Source organism: Pteronotus mesoamericanus, unplaced genomic scaffold, assembly GCF_021234165.1.
Source record: "Pteronotus mesoamericanus isolate MK-2021 breed Mesoamerican mustached bat unplaced genomic scaffold, CSHL_Meso_final contig_73, whole genome shotgun sequence".
Classification (NCBI taxonomy): domain Eukaryota; kingdom Metazoa; phylum Chordata; class Mammalia; order Chiroptera; family Mormoopidae; genus Pteronotus; species Pteronotus mesoamericanus.
Window position 1 is genome coordinate 32,993,420 of NW_026555245.1, and position 25,914 is coordinate 33,019,333.

The 25,914-nt window shown below is 37.0% G+C and overlaps 1 protein-coding gene across 1 annotated transcript in view; it reads left to right on the forward strand.

Moving 5' to 3' along the window:
* Positions 1-25,914, forward strand: part of ADAMTSL1 (ADAMTS like 1) — an 890,629-nt gene that overhangs the window by 664,343 nt on the left and 200,372 nt on the right. The window contains exons 12-14 of the mRNA XM_054583189.1: positions 3,940-4,144; positions 5,193-5,340; positions 7,776-7,860. Coding sequence (XP_054439164.1) covers positions 3,940-4,144; positions 5,193-5,340; positions 7,776-7,860 — 438 coding nt within the window. The remainder of the gene's footprint in view (positions 1-3,939; positions 4,145-5,192; positions 5,341-7,775; positions 7,861-25,914) is intronic.

Below are 25,914 nucleotides of genomic sequence, written 5' to 3' on the forward strand. Positions count from 1 at the left end.
GCTGCTAGTTAGAATCCAGAGCCTGTTAGAATCCAGAGACTGCAAACATAGGAGTTGAAAATAATCCACAATAGTTTGCTCAGTCTCAAACTAAACAAAGCCCAGAAAATAATTTTATTCTAAACTGTAAAATAAAGCAAAGTTTGATTGAAAAATCTCCAAATACTTGATGAATTGGAATCCAAATACAGCCATTTGAGGTCATCAAGTTTAGTGATGCTTCATTGTCCCATTCCTTCCCCCAGAATCATACCCACACATATGTTGACATATGTGTTTACACAAATATGCATATGTATATATTTAATGCACATGTATTCACACATGAATATGCACATATATACACATTTGTATAACCTCAACTCGTATAACCTGTATATGAGTACACTAGTGCAAGTTTTCATCCAGTTTCTACTTAACCTCTTCAGCGATTGACAGGGAGCTGACTTTTCACCCTTCTAATGGCAGCATGTAGAAAGGGACCCTTATACCATATACAGTTGTTGGCTTGTTTTTAAGTTCTTCCACTAAAAGGTACCTCAGTAATCAGCTCTCTCCCAGTTTCCTATAACTGTATTGATAAAGATGATAAATGACTCTAGAATGCTACTGAGGTATCATTTTGCTGATTTGATCCAGAACAAAACTAATACAGTAACAAATTCTTCCTGAAAAAATAATGGAATGAAGATATAAAAAGATAATTTAACTGAACCAAAACTTCATTTGATTTCAATTTCTGTATCTACAAAATAAGTATCCATAAGACACATGTATCTGCTTGTGTGAAGGCTGTATATTTCAAGATGGGGGGCAGGGTGAGCAGGGCAGGGGAGAGTAATGGGGAAAAAGGGGGCAACTGTAACTGAACAACAATAAAAAAATTTCAAGAAAAGATAAAGGCAAAGTTGAGTGTCAGGGTGAGCAACATCAAATTTATGTTTTTCCTATAATGGCACTTTTAAATTTCTTGAACATCGATGATCTCTTTTTGTTTATATTTCTCTTGTATGACTAATAGCCTGTCTTAGGTTAAACTTAATTTCCTCAGTATTCAGCTTTCCCGCCAATGCCTGAAGCCAGTGCTCTCAGCAACAGATTGAAACAAACCTCCTTTATGTTTGTTGGCACCTGTCTTGTGCACACACTGGCCTGTCCATGCATTACAGTGGGAAAGGATAATTAGCAAATAGCTATATTTCTCATTCCTTGCACTTCTGTTACTGAACTAATTCTAAAGTTATTCTACTTTATAGGTAAAGTCTCAGAAAATGGAAGTTACTTCAACAAATATGTTTCTATTTTATAAGAAGAACTGAGACTCAAAAATGGTTCCCAAATGACAGCTACCTGTGATCAAAGCAGAAAGCCTTCGTTATTAAAAGTATTTAAATGAGCTTAAGACCACAACATAAATACAAAACACAATGAATTTTTAGATTTTTTTCTTGCTTTCATTTTTGACTGCAATACTTATCTGAGTATAATTTAAGAATGTAATCTGATAAATTATCTTTAATTCATAATTAATACATGCAACGTTTTTATACCATTCTTAATTTTGAGAATTTTTTAAATAATTTTCAGCATTTTTTTATTGTCACCCAAGGATATGTTTATTGATTTTTTTAGAGAGAGAGAAAGGGGGAGAGAGAGCGAGACATCAATGTGAGAGAGAAACATCATTGCCTCCCACATGCACCCTCACTGGGGATTGAACCTAGGTATGCGCCCAGACCAGGAATCAAACCGACAGCTTTTGGTGTACAGAACAACGTTGCAAATAACTGAGCCACCTGGTCAGGGCAAGAATTTCTTAAACCAAACTCACTGTGTGTTTAAAAATTAAAAGCCAAAGGAGTTAAAATACATGATATACGAACCCATTTCTTATTTTTCCAGGAAAAGATTCTTGGATATGATTTTTTTTAATCCAAGCACTCACCTCATACCTGTATAAAGATATCTTAACTGATGCCCTCTCTCATCTTTTGTTATACTCTCTGTAAAGTACCCAGACATGTTTTGCTTTGAAAATCCTTAGAACCCTATTATTATGCAAGGATTTATATGATAATGTTTTACATACAGAGCTATAGTTGCATGCTGTAACCATACTATAAATTCTTAGAATAATATTAACATAATTTGTCTTTCTGTGATTACTGACATGGAAAAACATACTTGCTACTGTTTATGAAATTACACTATGGGTCAGGCCCTAGACTGAGACAAAAATTAAACACTCACTCTTTGGAAGGGTCAAATTTAGAGATGTTAAAGTACCAATTAAAAATATGTACTCTTTTTATGGCATCTTAATGTTCTAAAAGATTAAAGTACCTTCAAAAACATATTCTCACTTCACTGTCAGGTCAAATCCAAGGCGGGTATGTATTTACATATTCAGCCCAGTTTCAGTGTGAATTAGACCTGTTTTCCACCCCCAGAGGGAAGCTCTCCAGAGATTTGTGTAGACAAATGAGAATGGGTCTTACCTTTCTGGAAGAGAAACACTCTACAGAGCTGCTTCATTCTCTTGAAAGGGATCAGAAAGTTTCCTAAGGGTTAAACAGAGGGCCTCAGTTTCCCCAGAATAATGTTTTCCTTTGTATCTCCTGGGGAATTACGCATAGAAAAATGTTGTATTTGGCAACAAGTTTAGATTGTTGGCAGTGAAGATAACAGTTGTTGCCTAGACTTAAGCAGTACAAAGAAAATGAGGAGGGAAATTCTCAAACTGTGAAGCATACATTAGAACAGTCTCATGCACAGGACAAGTCAGGATCACACTGTACATGAAATCCTACTTATAGAAGAATTACTGTCTCCATGATATACCTGTGCAATATTTTTACATTTGCTGTTCAAGTGGATCGACGTGGTGATACTTTTTGTCTCATTAAAATGATCTCTCTCCTAATTGTAAGAAAAATCTTAAAAGTTCCTCAGCAGTCCTCATCAGCAAACAGAATATATGCAAGAAAGACAAGCTCATTCCCAATGTTTCTATTTTATAAAATTCTACATTCACTAAATCTATGGGAGGAGAAAAAAGAATCAGGCAAAGATACCTCTCTGCATCTGCTCTCAAAAGCTTCAGAGCTGTGCAGAGATCTGAAAAATCAATGGGATTCCCTTAAACATTGTTGTTTAAGGGATAATATTGTTATTTTCACCCTTAGCTATATTTCTAGATTCCAATGCCATTAGCCTTCCAGCCAAAACCAGACTTCTTAATAATCCCAGGAGTTCTTTATTGGGGAAATGCTAACTGATAGTATCCCTCAACATTAGGGAACGAGAAGGTAATGCCTATATTAACATGTTTGCTCCTTAGTGTAATGATGGCACAGTTTGAACTTCAGAACTGTGCTGAATCCATGTAGTCCCAAAGCTGAATATTATAGAAGCAAAAGTATCTGGAAGTTAAGTAATAAAGTATTGCATTGAAAATAGAAAGTATTATCCCAGGTGAAAACTATTAGTGTTAACTGATTAACCAGTTTCAGTCATGACATAATATGTAATGGTTTAATAAAAAGTATATGTGTAATGTTATATATGCAGAATATATATTTATAAAATATAATACTCATACACATGAAGCGTGTATATTAAAACTAGAGGAAGGGGGACTGAACAGCCTTCTTTGGAGTAAGTTACAGACAGCACAGATATCTTTGCGGACAGCCCTCAGGACAGTAATTTCTTGCATTAGTGTAGAGCCGCAAGGTTTCCAGGGCACTTTTGCCAACACTGACTCTTTCTCTCTTACTCGTCAGGTTTCAGGCAATAGATGACTTCTAGCTCTCTGGACCATAGCCGCTCAGAACCCGATGGCCCCAGTAGGCACTGGGAAGGGGTTGGTTCGGAAAGGTCACTGAGGAGGTTTGGCAATGTGCATGTCTGCCCTGATAACTCCCCTTGCTTCTGTAGGTGGGAGGCCACCCCGTGGACCGCGTGCTCCTCCTCGTGTGGGGGGGGCATCCAGAGCCGGGCAGTTTCCTGTGTGGAGGAGGACATCCAGGGTCATGTGACCTCAGTGGAAGAGTGGAAATGCATGTACACCCCTAAGATGCCCATCGTGCAGCCCTGCAACATTTTTGACTGCCCTAAATGGCTGGCACAGGAGTGGTCTCCGGTAACTGTGCCTTCTTTCTTTGTTCCTTAAGAGAATCAGTCCACTCTTCCCTCTCATCATCATGCCCTGACCAGCTATCCTGTGCAGCTCCCTGCTTCTTCTCTGGAGGTGTCTACAAGTCTACCAGTTTAGCTCCTGAAGTAGGCGTGCCCCGAAGCCAGCATAGCCAAACATCTGAGTAAACCTACATCTTTAGCTTTCTTCACATTTCCTCAAGAAGCCTTTATCACCCCCGTGCTCCCTCAAGGACAAGGGGAGGCACATGTCGGTCAAGAGTAACTGAGGCCCAGTGATTCATCCTGAATCTGTGAAAGGTGCTGTGGTGATTGAGCTCAGTAAACCAAAAGCTTGGTTTCATTTTTTTATTTCTTATTCTGTATTTATATCCAAAAAGGGTCTGAATGGATTAAAATTAAAGCTATGTATACTATTCACTGAAGAAAAAAAAAAAGATGTAATGAAACCACAAAATAATTAGAATGGGATGAAGTAAAATAACTAAAACTAATGCATTCTAGGCGTTAGGAAAGCTGCTGCAGCAGCTTAAACATAAAATGATTTTGATTTTGGGTTTCCTGGCTGCCAGTGCAAAATGTTTTGAAACAGCATAGGAGATAGAGAGAGGAAGAGATAGACCATTAGGCCCTCAACCACAGACATGGCTTTGTGACAAAAAGAAAAGCAGTTTCTTTTATCATTAGCAAAGTGACTTAACAATATTAAAATATAGTGTCTATCATCAAAATTGAGCACACTCTCCAGTTTCTTTTCTTCTTTTTGCTGCTTGCTTTGGGACTTTGCACATAGTGGGTGCTGAAGAAACACCGATTGTGTAATCCAAAACTGAGAAGTCAAAAATGACTTAATTTTCAGCCAGCTGCACCTTAAATAACCAAGTAGAATAAAGATCCCATGATGGATAAGAAGTGGTATAAACCATCAGGAGTCCTTTTATCTAAAGGCAACCCTTCAAAAAGTCTCAGGTGGGAACGGAAGAGTAAACAAAGCTTTGCCTGTGAGTCCCCTCTCTCTTGCATTCTCCTTCTAGTGCACTGTGACATGTGGCCAGGGCCTCAGGTATCGCGTGGTTCTCTGCATCAACCATCGAGGAATGCACACAGGAGGCTGCAGCCCCAAAACCAAGCCCCACATTAAAGAGGAGTGCATCGTGCCCACCCCCTGCTATAAACCCAAAGGTAACTTGGCAGGTGCTCTGTTACCGGGCTGTTCATTATGTGTACTCGGATGCTGCTAACTCCTTAGAAAAATTTTAAGTATCCCACATGTTCTTACTAACTATTCTGTGTAACTGAGACTCAACTAAATGGGATTTAATTTTGTTTTAAGTCTTTTAAGTAGGTTTTCTTGTGAACTGTTGTAATTCAGCACTAAATATTTATATGATGCTCTCTTGAGTCATAAAGTTGTTTGAAGACTGTCACTGAAAAATATCAGACATATCTGCATGAAAGGAGATATTATGGAGTTATCATAGAAGTATTGAATATATGTGTGATTACTATGCGCATATCTTGCTGTTAAAAACAATGCAGTGACTCCAAAAGCATCTACTCTTCTAAGCATGAAATACATTGGGAAGCTCAAACTGATGAACCAGAAAGCTGTTGCTTTCTACATTGAAAATTAAAACAATATTATGAGCCTGGATTCCAGAAGCATAATTTGAAATGGAGCATTGAAATAAATTAGAATTTAATAGATACTGCAAATAATTTTTAAAAATAGACTTTAGGAATGTTCTAATTAGTGAACAAGATTTATTTTAATTATGCTGGGTCTCTCAGATTAACATAAATACTAACCTAACTTCTCTGCTAATATTGTTACAGTTCATGTCAATGAAATAGAAAATTCCAAAGTTACAAGCCATTCAGAAGTAATTTTATTATGTTTCCTCCTATTTTCTAATATTCACTATGATTCCCACTTGCTTCTTAACTTATTTTCTTAAGCCATCAAATTTCTCCAGAAATCAGCCACAGTATAGCTCTTTATTATACTATAGTTTGCCCTGGGTGGGAGTGAATGGCATTTTGAAATCTAAATTAATGATGTTAAAAGAAAATAAAAGCATACCAGAAACGCTGATTAATTTTAATGTATTATATATCTTTCTAATTCTCACTTTTCTCATCGGAAAAATGGGAATAATAACAGTAATTCCCTCAGAGATCATGTGAAAATTAAATGAGATATAATGCAAATAGAGTGCCTAGCATGTAGTAAGTTTTCTATAAATTTCATCTTAACTATCATTAGCATCCTCAAAGATGTGAGCAAGTGGCCACCGGGACATCTGACAGGATTCAGGTCAAATGGACAGTCAAGTATCACAAGCCTACTATCAGTGCCAAGCTGAATGCTTCACTACTGACAGAGATGGCTTGTGCCATCAGAGATGGCGCCATTGAGTCGATTAGTTGGGAGAGAGGGACTAGTTGTAAAATGATGTCTATGGGTACCTTATTGCCGTGTCTAAATGTTACCAAATTTTATTGGCTTTGGCAGTTTTATATTTCACACTCCCTTTGTTTTCTGGCTATAAACAGTTGCTGCACGTAGAAGACAAGTGATGCCCGTAACTTAAAATAGTCAATTATTCATTAGCTCTGTCTTTACCAAACCACTTCAGAAAAAGAAAAGCAGTTTGTGGTTAACTATCAAAAATAAAATCTGGATTTTCACAACCAAGTAGTAAGTCTGGCTCTACTTAAACATTATTAAAATGCCATATAATTCTATGGTGTATGCATATATAGACATATTTCTTTCATCTTTGCAATTATATGTTATAAAATGGTGATAGAGCTTCACTGGCCTGTACTATAAAGGAAATATGCCTATAAATGACCCTAATAAAATATGTCAGAATGGAAATCTTGGCAGTTATTTCTGTAGGAGCAGTTATAATCTCCTTCTTTCTTTTTCTCCTCCACAATTTTTTTCCAGGAAGTAGTTAGGAAGCGTGTTCTGAATTGTTTGGCCAAAGCTCCATAAATAGGTGAAACAAGTCAAATTATGGGTTATAGACCTTCAGTTGCTCATATTCCAATTGTAAGTGAGTTGGGGTGGTAAAGCAAATGAATCAGAATCTAAAGCAATGTTTTAAAATATCAGAGTGGCGGTTTTGTTTGTTTTTGACAATATGGCATAGATCACACCCTGCCAAGAGTCAAAAGAAAAACAAGTTAGAATTTATGAAAGTATCACAGTATAATTTGTTGTACTTTGTGCTTGTTTTTAAAAGGTAAACATTGCTCTCTCTTTTCAACAGGAAATAGCAAAAAAGTACTTTGATGACATATCAAGCTAGTGCTCCTAGAGTTATAACTTTTACAATAGAAAGACTTTTTTTGCATTTCAGAATAATAAAGGAGAAACATATACACAGAGACCAGTATTATTAAATATGTTAAAATCTCATTCCTTTTTTTCTTGATATCATCAGAGGCAGAAATTTACCTTAAAACGTTATTTGCAGTTATCAACATAGCTTATTAGGTAGTGCAGAATCAAGAACTGGTGAGGGGGGGCGGAGGGGAGGAATTTCCCTGGAATCCCAAATTGGTTCTAACCTCTTCTCTTTTATGTGCATGCATTTAATTCTCAGAGAAACTTCCAGTAGAGGCCAGGGGGCCGCGGTACAAACAAGCTCAAGAGCTAGAAGAAGGAGCCTCTGTGTCAGAAGAGCCCTCGTAAGTTTCAAAACCACAAGTTGTTTTGCTTTTGAGGCTGATTGGTTTAAAGAAAGCTGTGTCTCACTGGTTGTGACTTTCATAGATTCTGAACTAAGTACAGTCCTCTTATGAAGGGTGAAATGAAGCTTTGGGACTGTCACATTGGAGATTTAAAAATTTCAAAGTCCTTCTCAAAACATACTGCTCTCTAAACACTTTTCAATTTTGAAGAAAATGAAGGCGTATGCCTACTCTACTCTTCAAAAGCTGATGTCCTCTTTTCCAAGAGGCAAAAGGAGAGAAGGCCCAGGCTGCATCTAATGATGACATAGAGTGGATGTAGAATTTTAGGCAGCTTTTCACAATCCTTATCTCTCGGCTTTGCAGTATAGCCACTCACAAAAATAAAAGGGTAAGTAAAATGTATCTGAAGGCAAAATTTCCTGCTGGGATTGGTATCAGATAGATACCAGGTCTTTACCTCGCTTGCTCATTGTCTCATACATGCTCAGTCTTATCAAGGCCATGAAATTTGTGACACCACTAGGCACAGATTTTCCAGATGCTTCGTAAGAAGATACAAACATAGATTAATTGACTGATCCATAACTCTATATTGATTCTACAAGAAAACACTGATAGGTGTCTCTGCTGCATCATTTTTAAAAATAAGGGAAAGCACTTTATTGATGAGTTTTATTTATGAGCAAAACAATTTCTCTTATTTCTAGATTAATTTAATGTAAGTATTAGGCTCTGTGCTCTGCATTGGTGCATACGACATGTTGCTCACCCTCCAGAAGCTCACAGTATAGCATGCAGAATATGAAACGGTTTCCAAATTGAACACATAGTTTAAATTTAAATTAACATTATAACCTATATATTCAAAAGCAATTTAGGATTTTCTCTGATTCATCCTATTTGAATCTAAATCTTGTATGGTTTGCCAGAACACAAATCATGTTCCTGAGTCACACTGTAACCAGTGAGAGGTTGAAAAAGAAACCCAAAATACAGACTGGTACAATGACCAAAGCTCATTTATAAAGAAACAGTATTCAGTCACTTGGCTCCACATAGAAACAGTTTATACAGAAGGTAACATGAAATGTAAGTAACACTTAAAAGGACAAGAAGCAAAACATAGATTATTTCTGTACTATAAAGCTACTCTAGCACCTTTTTCTACTGCTACAAGAAAAGCCCTTAAGAAAAAAAAAACTGATCATTGCAGAATTTTGGATGAAAGGCAGTGGTTAAAGATTGCAGTGCCACGTTTACGTGAATATATGAAGGCTTAAAATTTCTCCTCTCCCGCCAGTACCTGGCTTGACAGGTCTTCTTGCTGCTGAAGAGGGAGTGAGCATTTCAGATGGGCATTAACTCTTTAATTCACTTAGGTCCTAGTCAAGACATAGAAAGATGCCATGTAACTGGAGCCAGTTGCTCCTATATGTTTAAAACCAAATACCTATTATTTTACCTAAATAAACTCTGCCCTCCCATACACAATTTGTTATTTGCTCTAAAGCATAACTGTATTGTATTTTGACCAATGTTAAAAAATTCAGCAAAGTTAAAATTAAGTCAGAACATCTTACATCAATAAATGTCCTTACCATTATTAGATGCCGCTCAAATGAAAGCTGTAAGTGGAGTTTAATGCTTCTGCAGAAATATTGCATAGACCATGGTCCACCATATTTTGTAATGAGTATTTTCCAGTAAAGGTCTGATTAAAGTACATTATGTTTAACTTTAACCTTAATAAAATTCCTAAAGTAGTTAAACACGTACTTTTAGCCACTGGAACTATATAGCCCTATATTAGATTATTAAATTTTACTCTTGGTGTAATGGAATTGCCATCTTGGCATGATTAATCTGAACTGAAGTAGATTGTAATTGGAGTGCTGGTGCTGGGTAAAGGAAATGTGTACTATTATGCTCAGAACAATTACCTTTATACCAAAATGAAATAAGTGACAGCTTTAGAATAATGTAATGAAAGGTATATGGTTTCCACATTTTAATACACTTTACATGTTTAGTGCACTGAACCCTAGGAAAGTCTGACATGTCATATTATATTTTTTATTGATTTTGAATTTAAAAAACATAATTTTCCTTGGTCTTAATTCTTTCTTTTTTTCAACCACATAGACTAGTTTCTAAATATATGTAACAACCCTATAATTACTCTCCATAGTATAATGAAAAAATGATATACTGTCAGCAAGTCTTTTCTCCCCCTACCAGAGAGACTCACATTGCTTGAATTAAACAGTCATGTTTAGAAGCTGTGGCTGTCCCTTCTGAGCTGCTTCAGAGAAGCAGGGACAGTGGCCCAGAACTATTATCTCTCACTTTGGCTCCAGATAACATGGAGAGTTCTGTAGTAAAACAGCAAATATCATTTATTTCCTCTTATTTAAAATAAAAGCATTATCACTAGCCTGTCTCATTAAATAATATAAGGAAATCAGTAGCTTAAAGTTTTTAGCATATGGAGATACTACTATTGAATATTAGAAATTTTTGGTAACCCCCAAATGAAAAAAATAACTGGCTAGCACTCTGGCCAAAAATACATTGGAAAGCAACCACTGTAAGATATGTTTAGAAGAAAACCATGATTAAAGACTAAAAACTGACCTGGCAAGCAATAACTAAAACTTTCTGGCACAGAAGTATGTACTGGTATTATTGTTTCACTAAACTAAATGCTATACAGAAGATACAAATACAGGTATAAGTCTCATAGAATGGCTGGAGTAAATAATGAGATTGGGTCTCATTGTGGTAATATATTTAATATATTGAGATTTATAAAGCTGCAGCTTCATTCAGAAAGTCTTTTAGGCATTGATTGCCTTTTTTAGCAACAAACTGGTTTATTTATTATTTATTTGATTTATGTGATACTAAGGTAGGAATATAGTAATGAATATATTTTCTTGATATAACAATTGATTTCCTATCCCACTTGTGGGAGCTATACCCTCTACGCTGGTTTTTCACTGGCAACGATGGTTTGTCTTGATTCAGGCACATGTTTTTATCAGGTTTTCCTGATAGTTTAAAACCCATCACCAAGAAGTGTTTAAGTGAGGATTTTTGTCTCTTTCCACTGACCAGGACAGGGTGAATAAGATCCTACCCCAAACCAAGCCTAAGCAATGTGGGGATTTAGCCAATAAAGTTGATCAAGCACAGATGACAATCTTCTAAATAAATAAAGTGAACTTGCTTCCAAGGATGTCAGCTGAGGAATCCACAGAAATCCCTGCTATCCAATTCACACAGAAAGAATTACAGTTAGAGATATAGTTCTAAAAATAATCAAATTCTGGAGAGTTGCATTTTTCTGAAGGAAAGAGCGTGCCATGCTAGCACTAGAAAGAGAAGAATGGAAAATGACTAATGGAATTCTCTTCTGCTGTTATTTGAACTCTGTCTTTCTGAATTTGCCTCCAGCTGATGAGAGTATTGTTAGGTTTAAAACGAGTCATTTAAATGCCAGAATGAGTCCAGCTCACTGCTTCCACTGACAAATATATGGGAGTTGCTTTCTAGGTATTTTTTTTTAACCCTCAAAATTTTATTTTTATTTGGTGAGGGATCAGAACGACAATGTGGTCGAAGAATTATATTTAGTAATCAGGTAGAAGCTAAAGAAATTATCAACTTGATTTCCAACCTCCTCTTTTTTTCCTTTAAGTCTTTGTTGAGATGTATGTGTAAATATCACGACCACCTCAAGCTAAGTGAACATTATAAACACTTTGTCTGCCTAATTTCTTGAGCAAAATTGATTCTTTGGTGACCTCTAGGACATGTAAGGACAGCTCATCTACGATTGCTGTATCAGAAGTTAATAAACTGGCCTCCTCAAAAAACCTGATCTATCTTGGAACAGAAAGGAAATTACTCATTTTCTTAATTCCTCAGACCACTAAAAGGCCACCCAATGCCCTAGAAGGTATAATCTGTTGAGAGGTGGGAATAAAGAAAAGATGTGGCCCTCATGCTCCAGATGCTCTGCCTCTCTCTTTCCAGACTTTCTGCTCTGCCAGTGAAGTCATCCCAGGGAGACAAAGGGAGGGCTGACTAATCGGGCACCTAGGGTAGTGAGGTTCCTCCCATATCTATTTCAGTTGCTGGGACTTCTGCTTGGATGGCTCTGAAAAAGAAATAGGTGGTTCCTTTGGACACTACATGACCAGCACAGCCATTTTAACCAAGCATCCCTCCACCAAACCCTGGCACACAGTGGGGAACCTTAATGGTGTCGCCCTCTCAAAGGCAGGAGTGGGTGGTCCTCTGTGCCTGGACCTTGCACTTCAGAAATCTTGAGTTACCTGGCTCCATTTTCAGTTCACAACTTTATTACAGGGTGAGGAAAACATTTTGTGCTTTAACACAATACTCGGACCTTAAACATATTGCCATAAATAACCTTGGTGTAAACCATTTCAAAAAGGAAGAAGAAGGAGGAAAGCAAGCAGGCAGAAAGCAGCAGTAATATCTGGATGCCAGATGGCATCAGCTTAGCAATAGGGCTGATTCAATAAGAAGCAAAGGGAAATTCCTGTCATGGATCTGTGTGAACAGAACCCACAAGGAATTAGGTATGGGGAAAAAAAGCCAATACAAGTCGCCCTGGCGATCCCATAGTTATTACATGTCTGTTTACCTTGTTGGAAATAGTATTTAGATATATAATATTTAAGCACACGTTTACATTAATTTATGCTTATATCCAGTAAGTTGCATGAGAATGCGGAGGGCTTAACTAAGTGCTTAAGAATGTGGATTTATATTTTAAGAAAAAAATGGCTCGCAACGATTATTGTATGACATGTTTTTCCCTCAAAGAATACTTAGGAAATCAAACAATAGTAATGAATCAGGTGGTTTTGTTGTTTATATCCTCAGTACAAGGTGCCTGAATTATATTCCCTTTGTGCATTTCAGGCCACAGAAAATAAAAGGAATACTGTGTGTGTGTGTGTGTGTGTGTGCGTGCGTGCGCGCGCGCGCGCACAGACATATTTTTTGAAAATCAAGAGTCATTTCACCTAAGATTAAGAAACTTAAACACTATTTGCAGATGATTAAGGCAATATAAACGATGTTCAAGCAGAATATGATTGAGTGTTGGAATTACAGGATAAAAACACACAAAAGAATTTTGGTTTGACGACTGTCACATGACAGAGCTAAAGCCTCCCACTGGCCTAGATGAATCAGCCTTTATGCCTGCAATAACTGGGGCCTCTCTCACTTCCAATTCCTTCCTTACTGGCCTCCTCCTCATCTGCTCAACTCATTCTCATCCAGTATATCCTCTGCAGCAGGAGAATGCCTAATATAAGTTCTCTGGCTGATGATGTGTTTTAGATGACTCGAGAGAGTCACTGGTCCTGCTAATTGTTCACACCTCCTAATGAAAGAGACTAAATGTGCTCATAAGTCGCCTGCTCTCTGCCATGCTTTCTGCCAGGTGCAGATACTGTGAAAATAAACCCAATAGTGCTTGTCCTCAAAAAATGTGGAATCCATTCTTATCTAAGAATGGTAGGATTGTGACCGAAGTGTTGAGTGTTGGCGAATTATCTACAAATTGAACAAATGACTCAGGTTTGGGGGGTTTTTTGTGTTTTGTTTTGTTTTGTTTTGTTTTTTTGAGAAATGCCATTTGATGTTTGGGTATGTACTGCATGATCATGTTATTGATTTAAAAAAGAATGTAGAAAAATTATTGAATTTTCAAATTATCTTCATTACAATATGTCCTTCTGAGCTAAAATATTAGAATAGTTAAGCTAGAACATGGTAATTCACACATATGAGAAATGAATGAGAGAAGAATATATGCTGAAAGGGCTTAAGGGAGATATTCATGTGAACTGATGTTTAGCAGATTACGATAGAATTTAATTGAATGTGACTTTCATTCCAAAACTGGCACTTGGGGAAGTATTACTGATCTTCTTACATAGTAAAGGACCAGCTTTTTTGTATCAGTGTATGTACCTCAGTGATTCCTACCTATATGTTGATCGTGGCTACTTTCCTAAAATTTGAATTTTTTTTTCAGATACATCATGCTGCCAACTCTGTGAGTTGGTGAGGGATGAGTCTGTGTGCTTGTGTGCTCAAACAAGGATACAGCCTTACCGGGATCAAAGTAAAAAACAGTCTAATCATAGATCATACTTCCATACAGAGCAGCAGTGAGCGCAATGGTGAAAAGCGTGGGCTCCACCACTCAGAGTCGCTCACTCCTGCCATCACCACACAATGCAACATGCAGATGATGTATCATAGAACTGTACACTTCAAGCCTATATAACTTTCTTAACCAATATCACCTCAATAAATTTAATAAAATAATTTAAAAAGAGCATATGTAATATATCTAAAGCATTCAGATCTATAATAATTTTCTTCATAAATTACTTTATGAATAAATAATTTGCTTGGAAAAAAAGTGTGGGCTCCAGTGACAGACTGCCTGGGTGTTCATCTTGAATCCCCCACTAACAACAGGGGACCCTGAGCAAGTCATTTAACCCTGTAGGCTGAAATTTCCTCATTTGTGAAACAGATGTAATAATAGGACCTTCACGGTAGTCTTAGTATGAGAATTAGGTTAATACACGTAAAGTATCTGGTATGCGGGAAGCTCTCTCTCTGTGTTAACTGTGGTTATGATTGAGCTCTTTTTGGTGTCATTCACCTTCCTACAGAACTTTTAAGGGAATAAAAATGTATAATAATCACCAATTACAAATGACAAAGTCAAAGCAGATGTTGTATCTTCCTCATACATGTTGTATCTAATTGCATGTGAGAGAGAGGTACAATTTAACCCAAAATTTATTTCATGGTTCCCTAGCTAACACCACCACCCTACTTCTCTTCTGTATTTCTGAGGGTCTATAAAGACTTACTTTTAAGCATCACACTTTAAATTTAGCCCATGGTTTCTTCTAAGGGACAAAGGTTAATTGCCTTTATTCAATAAGGGATCTACAGGTAACTACAAACATTAATAAGGAAAGTTTAGAAAATGCTTAAGTGGAAAGGCAGCCTCTCAACTCTGAGTTAAACACAGTTGATCCCCCCAGATTGCTCCCAGCATACACCAAGACAGAAAAATCAATCACAAACTCAAGAGAGCAGACAGAGCCATTTTTATGTAGTCTTTAGAAAAGCTTTCAATGCAAACCAAGAAGTTCTAAATTTGTCAGCCCCTCCTACTGCCTCCATTTATTGCTCATTCTTTAGCTACTTTCAGAAAGCTAAATCTGAACTATTGCTCAGCTTAGCCCTAGAGAGTGACAAAGACAAATTAATGGGATCCTTGTGTGCCAAAATAAAGTATGGACCCTGTCACCACCAATATATGTTACGTCCATAAGGTCATTTTTAATGAACTGAACTTTTCATTGCAAAGCTTTGCCAAACTTGTTGAATTAACAGAAAGAACCCTTTACAAAATTGCAAAATAAACTAATTTCTCTCCATGCAAAGAAATGGTTCATGAAAAGTATTCTGAGTTTATAATGTTTTAGATTTTTATCAAAGTCAGGGGAAATGATATGCATTAAAAAACTACATTATGGGTTTAGAAGATGACGGTGGAGTAGGTGGATGTTACACTCACCTCCTCTCAGGACCAAACTGGAATTACAACTAAAATATAGAAGAACAATGAGCCTGAATAACCAACTGAAGACTAGCTGAACAGAAGCCTTATAAACAAGGATTTACAGAAGAAGCCATATGGAGACGGGTAAGAAGGGTGGAGATGCAAAAAGGGCTGATCCTGCTCCCATAGGCGGCAGCTGAGAATTTTGAGGGGTGTATCAACTGCAAATATTCTCTTTGAGGGAGTAAGAAGTCTCAACTCCACACTGAGCTCTTCAACCCAGAGCACCAGCACCGGGAACAGGTGCCCACATAACGTATGGCTGTGAAAACCAGCAGGGATTCTGTCTGCCAGGGAAAAACGGGTACGCTGTTAAAGGGCAGGCACACAAAATTTCATTCACAGATACACGCTCTGGACTCTGATAGAGGGAGGGTGGAGTGGACTAGAGTTGTGTGAGGAGAGACTGGGGTTTGTGACACTAGGGAAAGGGCTGAAGGGACAGCTGCCCAGGTCCCTGTGCCGATCCCTCTCCCACACCACAGACACCATCTTTCTTGGTAGAGCACTCCCCTCCTTACCGCATCAGCCTTGGGGAATGCAATAGCCCCACCCACAAACTCTCTGTTTGCCAGACCCTGGGAGACTCACACCCTGCTGAGGAGTCAGTTACCTGGGCTTGAGGTGTATAAGTCCAGGCAGACTCAGGAGGTGTCAGTGGCTGAGATTTGTGGTTCCGGGGCAGGGGCCATTCCCTCCACCTTTTCTGTGACCCTGACTAGTGCCTACCCCACACTGGAGATCCTCTAGCTAAGCTCCACCCTACATGGTAGTCCTGCCCAGTAGAGCAGGACTGGACAGAATCCAGGGGGTCTGGGCAGAATCTGGGACAGACTGAGCTGTGTGGCTCTAGAACAGTGCCATTTATCCCTCACACACCTGACTGATGCAGAGCCCTTCCTTCACACGGCCAAAGCTTTCTCTGTTTGGGCCTGATAAACTCTGTGGGCCTTATCCTGACAACTCTCTGAGATGCCATCCCACCACAAAGGTCTGTGTGTACCTGATGGATGGCCGCTAACCTTGATATACCCTAGGACTTTTGTTGAGTGGCAGCAAGTTTGAACCTGTACACCACGGCCTCTACCTGGTAACTCACTGAGAACCTACCTCATGCAACTCTAATATCACCAGAGGCTCTTGCAGTAACTGAGCCTAAAAGGCAGCCAGCAGGCAAAAGCAGGAGAAGGCAAATCTTGGGGTGCCTTGGACCTTTTGCTGACCTGCCTCCCGGCTCAGTGCTGGTTAGGGTTAGGGTGGAGGGGATGAAGGGGGGAAAAGTGGGACATCTGTAATAGCATAAACAATAAAATATTTTTTTAAAGAAAAATAAATAAAATTGAAGGAGAAGAGCTTCCCAAACAAGAAAAAGGAGTTCATTACCACAAAACCAGTATTACAAGAACTGTTAAAGGATCTATTTTAAGAAGAAGAAAGAAAAAATGGAAATATTGTTATAGAGAATAAAATGGCAACAAATACGTACTTATCAATAATCACTTTAAATGTAAATGTCTTAAATACTCCAATCAAAAGTCATTGAGTAACTGAATGGATAAGAAAACAAAACCCATATATATTCTGTCTACAAGAGACCCACCACAGAACGAAAGACATGCACAGTTATGCAAATGGAAAGGGAGAAGAAAGCTGGGGTAGCAATACTTATATAAGAAAAAATAGACTTTAAAACAAAGGCTATAATAAGAGACAAAGAAAAACACTCCACAAAGATAAAGGGATCAATCCAGTAAGGGGATATAAGCCTTGTAGAGAGATCAACAGTAATACACTCACAGTAGGGGATTTAACACCTTATTGACATCAATGGATCTTCCAGACAGAAAATCAACCAGGAAACAGTGGCCTTAAAATCACACATATAATCAGATCAATTTAATTGATATCTTCAGAGCAGTTCACCCCAAAGCAGCTATCATACATTCTTTTCAAGTGCCCATGGAACATTTCTAGGACAGACATATTAGAACACAAAGAGGTCACAATACATTTAAGAAGATGGAAATCATGTCAAGCATCTTTTCTGACTATAATGGTATAAAACTAGAAATTAATCACGAGGAAAGAAATAAAACTGAAAAACACACAAACACATGGAAGCTAAATAACATGTTACTAAACAATGAATAAGATAACAATGAGAGCGCGAAAGAAATCAAAATATACCTTGAAACAAATGAAAATGAAAATATACAACCCCAAATCTATGGGACACAATGAAAGCAGTCCTAAGAGGAAAACTCATGGCTTTACAAGCCTAATTTAAGAAACAAGAAAAATACTCAAATAAACAATCTAACATTATACTTAATGGACCTAGAAAGAAAATAATAAACAAGGCCCCAAGTGAGTAGAAGAAAGAAAATAATGAAGATCAGAGTAGAAATAAATGAAATAGAGTCCTAAAAAAAAAATACAAAAGATCAGTTAAACCAAGAGCTCATTCTTTGAAAAGATAATCAAGATTGACAAACCTTTAACCAGACCCATCAAGGAAAAGAGAGAGAGAGAGAGAGAGAGAGAGAGAGAGGACCCAGATAAATAAAATGAGAACTAAAAGAGGGGAAGTAAAAAACTGACACCACAGAGGCACAAAGGATTCTAAGAAAATATTATGAAGAACTATATGCTAACAAATTGGAAAATTTGGAAAAAACTAATAAATTCCTAGACACATATATTGACTCAAAACTGTGTCAAGGAGAAATGAAATCTGAGCAGACCCATTAAAACTAATGAAATTGAAACAGTAATAAAAAACTTCTAACATACTAAAGTCCTGGACCAGTTGGATTCATGGGTGAATTTAAGCAAACATTCAAAAAAGAATTAACATCTATCCTTCTCTAACTATTCAAAACAATTCAAGAGGAGAGAAGACTCTCAAGCTCATTTTATGAGGCCAGCATTATCCCAATTCCAAAACCAGATAAATAAACTAGCATGAGAGAAAATTGTAGGCCAGTATCCCTGATGAACATAGATGCAAAAGTCCTCAATAAAATATTTGTCAACTTAATCCAGCAATACTCTTAAAAGATAATACACCATGATCAAATGAGATTTATTCCTGGGATGCAAGGTTGGTACAATATCCACAATCAATTAAAGTTATACACCCACATTAAAAAACTGAAAAATAAAAACATATGGTCATATCAATAGATGCAGAAAAAGCTTTTGACAAAATCCAGCACCTATTTATGGTAAAAAAACTCTCAGCAAAGTGGAAATAGAGGGAACATGTCTCAACATAATGAAGGTTATATATGACAACCCACAGCTAACATCACACCCAATGAGAAAAAACTAAAAGCATTTCTCTTAAGATCAGGAACAAGACAGAGGGATGTCCACTTTCACAACTCTTATTCAACATAATACTGGAAGTCCTAGCCACAGCAATCAGACAAGAAGAAGAAATAAAAAGCTTTCAAATTAGAAAGAAAAAGTAAAACAGTCTTTATTTGCGAATGACATGATAATGTATATAGAGAACCCTAAATATTCCACTAAAACGCTATTAGAATTAATAAATGGATTCAGTAGCATAGCAAGGTACAAAATAAATGCCCAAAAATCAGTTTCATTTCTATACACCAATAATGAACTATCAGAAAGGGAAACTAAAAAGGATTAACCAAAGAACATACATGCATAATGCATAGACAAAGACAACTGGATGGTGATGGCCTGAGGGAAGGGAGCTGAGGGCTGGGTGGCAGTGAGCAAAGTTGGGGAAAGGGGACATCTGTAATAGTGTAAACAATAAAAATAAAGTTTAAAAAATGAATAAAATGGTTTTAAAAACAATTCCATTTTCAATTGCATCAACAGAAATACCTAGGAATAAATTTAACCAAGGAGGTAAAAGACCTGTACTCAGAAAATTGTAAGACACTGAAGAAAGAAATTGAAGAAGATACAAATAAATGGAAACCTATACCATGCTCATGGATAAGAAGAATTAACTTTTTTTAAAAACGTTTTTTTATCCTCACTTGGGGACATATTTTTCATTGCTTTTTAGAGAGAGAGAGAAACATTGATGCAAGAGAGGTGCATGGATTGGTTGTCTTCCATAGACATGTGAACTGGGTATTGTATGCACCCAGACCTGGGACAGCACCTGCAACCTAGGTGTGTGCACTGACCAGGAATTGAACCTACAACCTTTTGGTTATGGGATAGTGCTCCAACCAACTGAGCCACACCAGCCAGGGCAAGAATTAACATTGTTAAAATGTCTATACTACCCAACACAGTCTACAGATTCAATGAAATTTTTATCAAAATATCAATGATGTATTTCACAGAACTAGATCAAATAATCCAAAAATTTATATTAAACCACAAAGGGCCCTGAATGGCCACAGCAATCTTGAGAAGAAAAAACAAAGTTGGAGTAATCACACTTCCTGATATCGCAATATACTAAAAGGCCATAGTAATCAAAAGAGCATATTTTAAAGATCTTTAAAAAAAAAAAAAAAAAAAAAAAAGAACCACCATCTATTCTCTTTGAATAAATACTGTTTGAATTCAAAAAAAAAAAAAAAAAAGAGTCCCTTGAATTGGAGGACACTTCAGTCAAATGGCCAGGGCAGGGGGTTGCTCCTGGCCCAGGGCTCACCGACCCCTGCAACAGGCCTCTTGCAGCCTCAGAGCAGAGACTTCGAGGACGGGGAGACCATGGAAGACCACACTGCTGGCTCTAGGAGAGCCCCAAGAACATGGTTGTCAGATGAGTAAAAGTTTGTTTTTCCCCTGACCAAAAAAAAAAAAAAAAAAAAGAGCATGGTACTGGCAAAAAAACAGATGCATAGATCAATAGAATAGGGAGCCCAGAAATAAACCCACACCTATATGGTCAATTAATATTTGATTAGGGTGGCAAGAACATACAATAGCATGAAGACATTCTGTTTAATAAATTTTGTTAAGTTGGAGAGATACATGCAAAAAAATTGAAACTAGATCACCTTCTGATAGCATATACAAAAATAATCTCAAAATAGATTAAAGACTTAAATGTAAGACTCAGTACCATAAAAATCCTAGAAGAAACGATAGCCAGTAAAATCTCAGACATTTCTTGAAGCAATATTTTTTTAATATATCCCCTAGGGCAAGGGAAACAAAGGAAAAATGAACAAATGAGACAAGATCAAAATAAGAAGTTTTCACACAGCAAGGAAAACAACAAAATAAAAAGGCAACCCACTGAATGGGAGAATATATTTGCCAATGATACATCTGATAAGGGGTTAGTATCCAAAATTTGTAAAGAGCTCATACAACTCTATAACAAAAAAGAAACAATCCAATTAAAAAATAGGCAAAGGACCTGAATAGACACTTCTCCAAAGAGGGCATGCAGACAGCAAATAAACATGAAAAAAAAACACTCAATGTCACTAATCATCAGACAGATGCAAATTAAAACCACAGTGAAATATCATCTCACACCTGTCAGAAAGGCTATCATCAACAAATCAACAAACAACAAGTGTGAGCGAGGATGTTAAAAAAAAAAAAGAGAACCATTGTATACTGTTGGTGTGAATGCAGACTGCTGCAGCCACTGTGGAAAACACTATGGAGTTTCCTCAAAAAATTTAAAGTGGAACTGCCTTATGACTCAGTGAGTCCACTTCTGGGAATTTATCTAACAAAATCTGAAACACTAATTCAGAAGAATATATGCACCCCTATGCTCAATGGAGCGTTATTTACAATAGCCAAGCTATGGAGACAACCCAAGTGCCCATCAATAGAAAAGTGAATAAAAAATAGTGGTACATATATGCAATGGAATATTACTCAGCCAGAAAGAAGAATGAAATCTTACCACTGCAACAGCATGGATGGATCTACAGGGTATTATGCTAAATGAAATAAGTCATTCAGAGAAAGACAAATACAATATTTCACTTAAATGTAGAATCTAAAGAACAATATAAATGAAAAAGAAAAAACAAAAAGGGCTCAAATATACAAAGAACAGATTGATGGTTGTCAGAGGGGAGAGGTTTGAGGGTCTGGGTGGAAAAAGATGAAGAGACTGAGATGTACAGATTGGTAGTTACCACATAGTCATGGGGCTGTAATATATACCATAGGAAATATGGTCAAAAATATTATAATATGTAATAACTATGTATGGTGCCAGTTGGGTACTGAAAATATCACTACGCTATACACCTAAAACTAATACAAAATAATATTAAATGTAATCTGTATTTGAAAAAAATATTTTAATTAAAAAATAAACTACATTCTTGTATTAAGCTTAAGGATACAGAAGTACTAATAGTATTGTAAGCTGTAATGGCATTTTAGTCCCTGGTATGTGGCTTTTTAAATAATCATTCCAGCCTCAAGGAAAATCAAACTTTTAAATCATGTTTTGTTCACATAGGCCAGAAAAGCAATGGGAGAGACAGATGAACTGAAACAAGTATATATTCTCATTTTTCACTTGTGAAGAGAGTAATTTGGCACCATTTGTACGTGCTACATACTATTAGTGATTTATCTTCTTTTTTTCCCAAAACTCTGTGCATATTGAGTTTTAAAGAGTAGATAGCAAAATAACTCTCCTTGGGTGTCTCAAATCTAGAAAAAATCCCAAATGCTCCACAGCCTTCACTATAAGGTAGCTGCTGGTATAATAAAGCAATGTTAGAACACAGTCATGTATAAATTATTGAAGGCAGCCTCTGGCTCCAAGTTACCCAAAAAGCCTTTTCTTTTATAAAATATCATTTTTTATTACTGTTACATTGAAGTATGATGGACACGGAATTTGATCTTGCCTTAAGCTACATGATAACCCAATATCCCATCAAGGTGAAATGAGGCCAGCACATCCTGCCTGAGTAAAGCTATAAGAAATATAAAACGAATTAAGTCCATCACAGCTACTAAATTTTGGCACTAGAAGAATTTCCTAGAACAGGAAAGAGTTTTTGTTTTTTCATGCCAATGCCTGGAACTGAGAGGCATGATTTAATTTCTTTGAGTTTCAAAGTCATTGCCTCCTTAGCTGGTTTGCTTTCAGTCTTTGAACCCAAGAAGAATCCCAATACCAGTCACTCATAACATTAACTTTTCTCCTCCTGTTTATGCATTTGAAAAAAAAAGGGGAGGGGATTTATTGAGTATTACGTGAAGTCCTGTCTTCATAGATGTTTGGTCTAACCAGAGAGATAGTTACCACATAAAGATTCACACTTGATTCTCAAAGACTGATAACAGCTATGAGAAAATTAAGAGGTGCTCTCAGGGAGTCGGACAGGAGCCCCAGTAGGTCTTGGGCTCAGGGATGTTATGTTTGAAAAGGGTCAGAAGAAGTTAGTTCAGCTAAGACCTGAAGGACGAGCGAGAATTATCCCAAGCTGAGACACAGGAGGAGAGTGGTCCAGACATGCCAACATCTTGTGTCAGGAAAGAATGAGACACATTTAAGGAAGCGAAGGAAGACTAGAGTGGCTGTAGGTTAGTGACTGGAGTGAGAATAGTAGACAAAGATGGAAAATGGCATAACTTACCTTGGTAAGGAGTCTGGCCTTTTTTCTGGCTATAGTAAACAAAAGCTTTACATTTTAAGAACGTGCCCCCCACCCCGTTACAGCATGAAGAATGTATTGGTAAGGACTAACAGGGAAAGGAAACTGACCAGTGGCTATATGTTAGTCCAGGAAAGAGAGATGAGCTTCAAGGAGCATAGCTCATGGGGTAGCCTGAGTGCCAGGATGGTGAGGAGGTGAAAAGCACGGATTCTGGAGTTGCCACAGTCTGAATCTTGACTCTGCCTGTGTGACCTTGGAGATCTGTTGTGTCTCAATTTTATCCTCTAGAAGTTGGGGTAAAAATAGTACTGTTAACATTTTGACAGCATAGGAAATAGTCAGTAATAATGTAATAACTATGGATGGTGGCAGGTGGTACTGGAATTATTGGGGAGAACACTTTGCAAAGTATGATTATCTAACCACTGTGCTGTACACCTGAAACTAATACAAAATAATATCAGCTGTAAATTGTAATTGAAAAAAAATAAATTTCAAAGAAAGGCAGCATCATGGCTCATATAAATATAAAATGAGCACATCAAAGTTTTTACGTAATTCATAAATTATTGAGGGACCCAGTAAGATGTTAAAAATAGTGCAAAGGAGAATTGTATTTAGAAAAGTCTATATTTTCTACCAGACAAAATCATTTCCATTGGCATGGACAGAAAAAATTTTTCATCACTATTGACAAGAAATATTTGTACCATCACCATACCTCTACAAGGAAACACCTTTCTCTAAGGAGTTGCAAAATAGACTAGCCAAAGACAAAGACTTCCATAGAATGAGACAAGGCCTGAAAGTCTGCTGGGCAATGCCAGGCTTCCATTGTAAAGGACAATCAGTAATCTCTTCTGTCCATTTCACAATATTTCTGACAGTACTCACTCCTAATGATGGTATAATGAGTCAATATATAGAAAGTACTTAAAACACATCAGTAAATATTAGCTGTTATCATTTTTATATCAATGTAATGTTAGGTGGAGACAAGTAAATGAATTTGATACATTTTTGAGGGAGAATTGATAGAATTTGTAAATCCTTTAGAACTGAGCAGTCTGGGAAAACAAGGGGTCAAGAATAACTTCTAATGTTTTACCTGAACAATAATTGGATGGCCAGTAAAATAGTGTGCTGTGATTGAATAAAATATTGAAGAGGGAAATTGAGAGTTCAATTTTGGACATTTTAAGTTGAAGATACTTTTGAAATACCAACGTAAAAATGTCTCTGTGGTTAAGACCATAAAATCTTACTAGTCATGTGACTGACTGATACTTCGCTCTCCTCGTCTATATGTGAAATGGAGATAATAATAGTTCTTATCAAGTTGTTAAGATTTAACAACTTTTTATCTAAAAATCACTTAAAGTAGTGCCTGGCACATTAGAAGCACTATATAAGTTTTTGATAATTAGATTAATTATATTAAATTAGTGTTTACTCTTTTCAAAAAGTAAAATAGTTCCCTATCCCAAATCTTAACCAAAAAAAAAAAAAGTGCTTGGGTATAAAGCTCAGATAAAAGGTCTAGACGAGATTAAACACAGCTGTCCCTCAGTACCCACAGGGAATTTGTTCTAGGACCTCCCACAGATATCGAAATCAGTGGATGCTCAAGTTCCTTACATAAAATGGCATAATATTTGCATATAACCTACATGCATCTTCCTGTATCCTGTAAATAATTTCTAGATTACTTATTATATGAAATACAATATAAATGCTATATAAATAGTTACATTGTATTATTTAGGGAATAATGACAAGAAAAAGGTCTGTACAATTTAGAACACACATAACCATTGTAGTTCTAACTACATGTCAGCAAAATTTAACAATGCTTTTCAAATATTTTCTACCCACATTTGGTTGAATCCATGGGTGCAGAATCCATGGATACAGAGGGCTGACTATACTTAGAAGTTACCTTCACATTGGTGGTATTTGAAACCAGGAATCATTGAGGAAAAATAAAGCACAAAACTGAGCCCTGGGCACTGCAATATATAGAGTTTGAGGAGGGGAGAAGGATCTAGAAAAGGAGACTGATAAGGAAGTGACCAGAAAAGAAAACCAGGAGAGTCTGGTGTCATATAAATCAAGAGGAGAAAGTAATTCAAAAAGAAAAGTATGGTCAGTGCTGTTGAATACCACTGGTAACAAGGGAGGTGGGGACTGAATTTGTTGAGAATAGCAGACAATGTGGGGCCACTACTCTTAGAAACTGATGATTCGCTCTTGTTCTATTGGCTTTTCTCTTACTGTTAAAGAATGTTAACATTCTTTTTTTTAATTATTTAATTTATTTTTTCAACTACATTTGTCTCTGACTTCCCCCCATCGCTTTCCCTTGCCCCCTCCCTCCACCCCAACCTCCCTCAACTCTATCCCTTTGGTTTTGTCCATGGGTCCTTGCTATATGTTCCTTGACTTTCCCCCTTCCTTTCCTTCTCCCCACCCCCGCACCCCCTTCCCCCTTCCTTCTTCTGTCTGTTGGTTTCTTTTCCCTTCAGTGTTGCTGGTCTTATTTTCCTTGCATCTTTGTATTGTTGGTTAGGTTCCGCTTATAGGTGAGATCATATGGTATTTGTCTTTCACCCCCTGGCTTATTTCGCTTAGCATAATGCTCTCGAGTTCCATCCATGCTGTCGCCAAGTTTACTAGTTCTTTTTTTCTTTCTGCTATGTAGTATTCCATTGTGTAAATGTACCATAGTTTTCTGATCCAATCATCTACTGATAG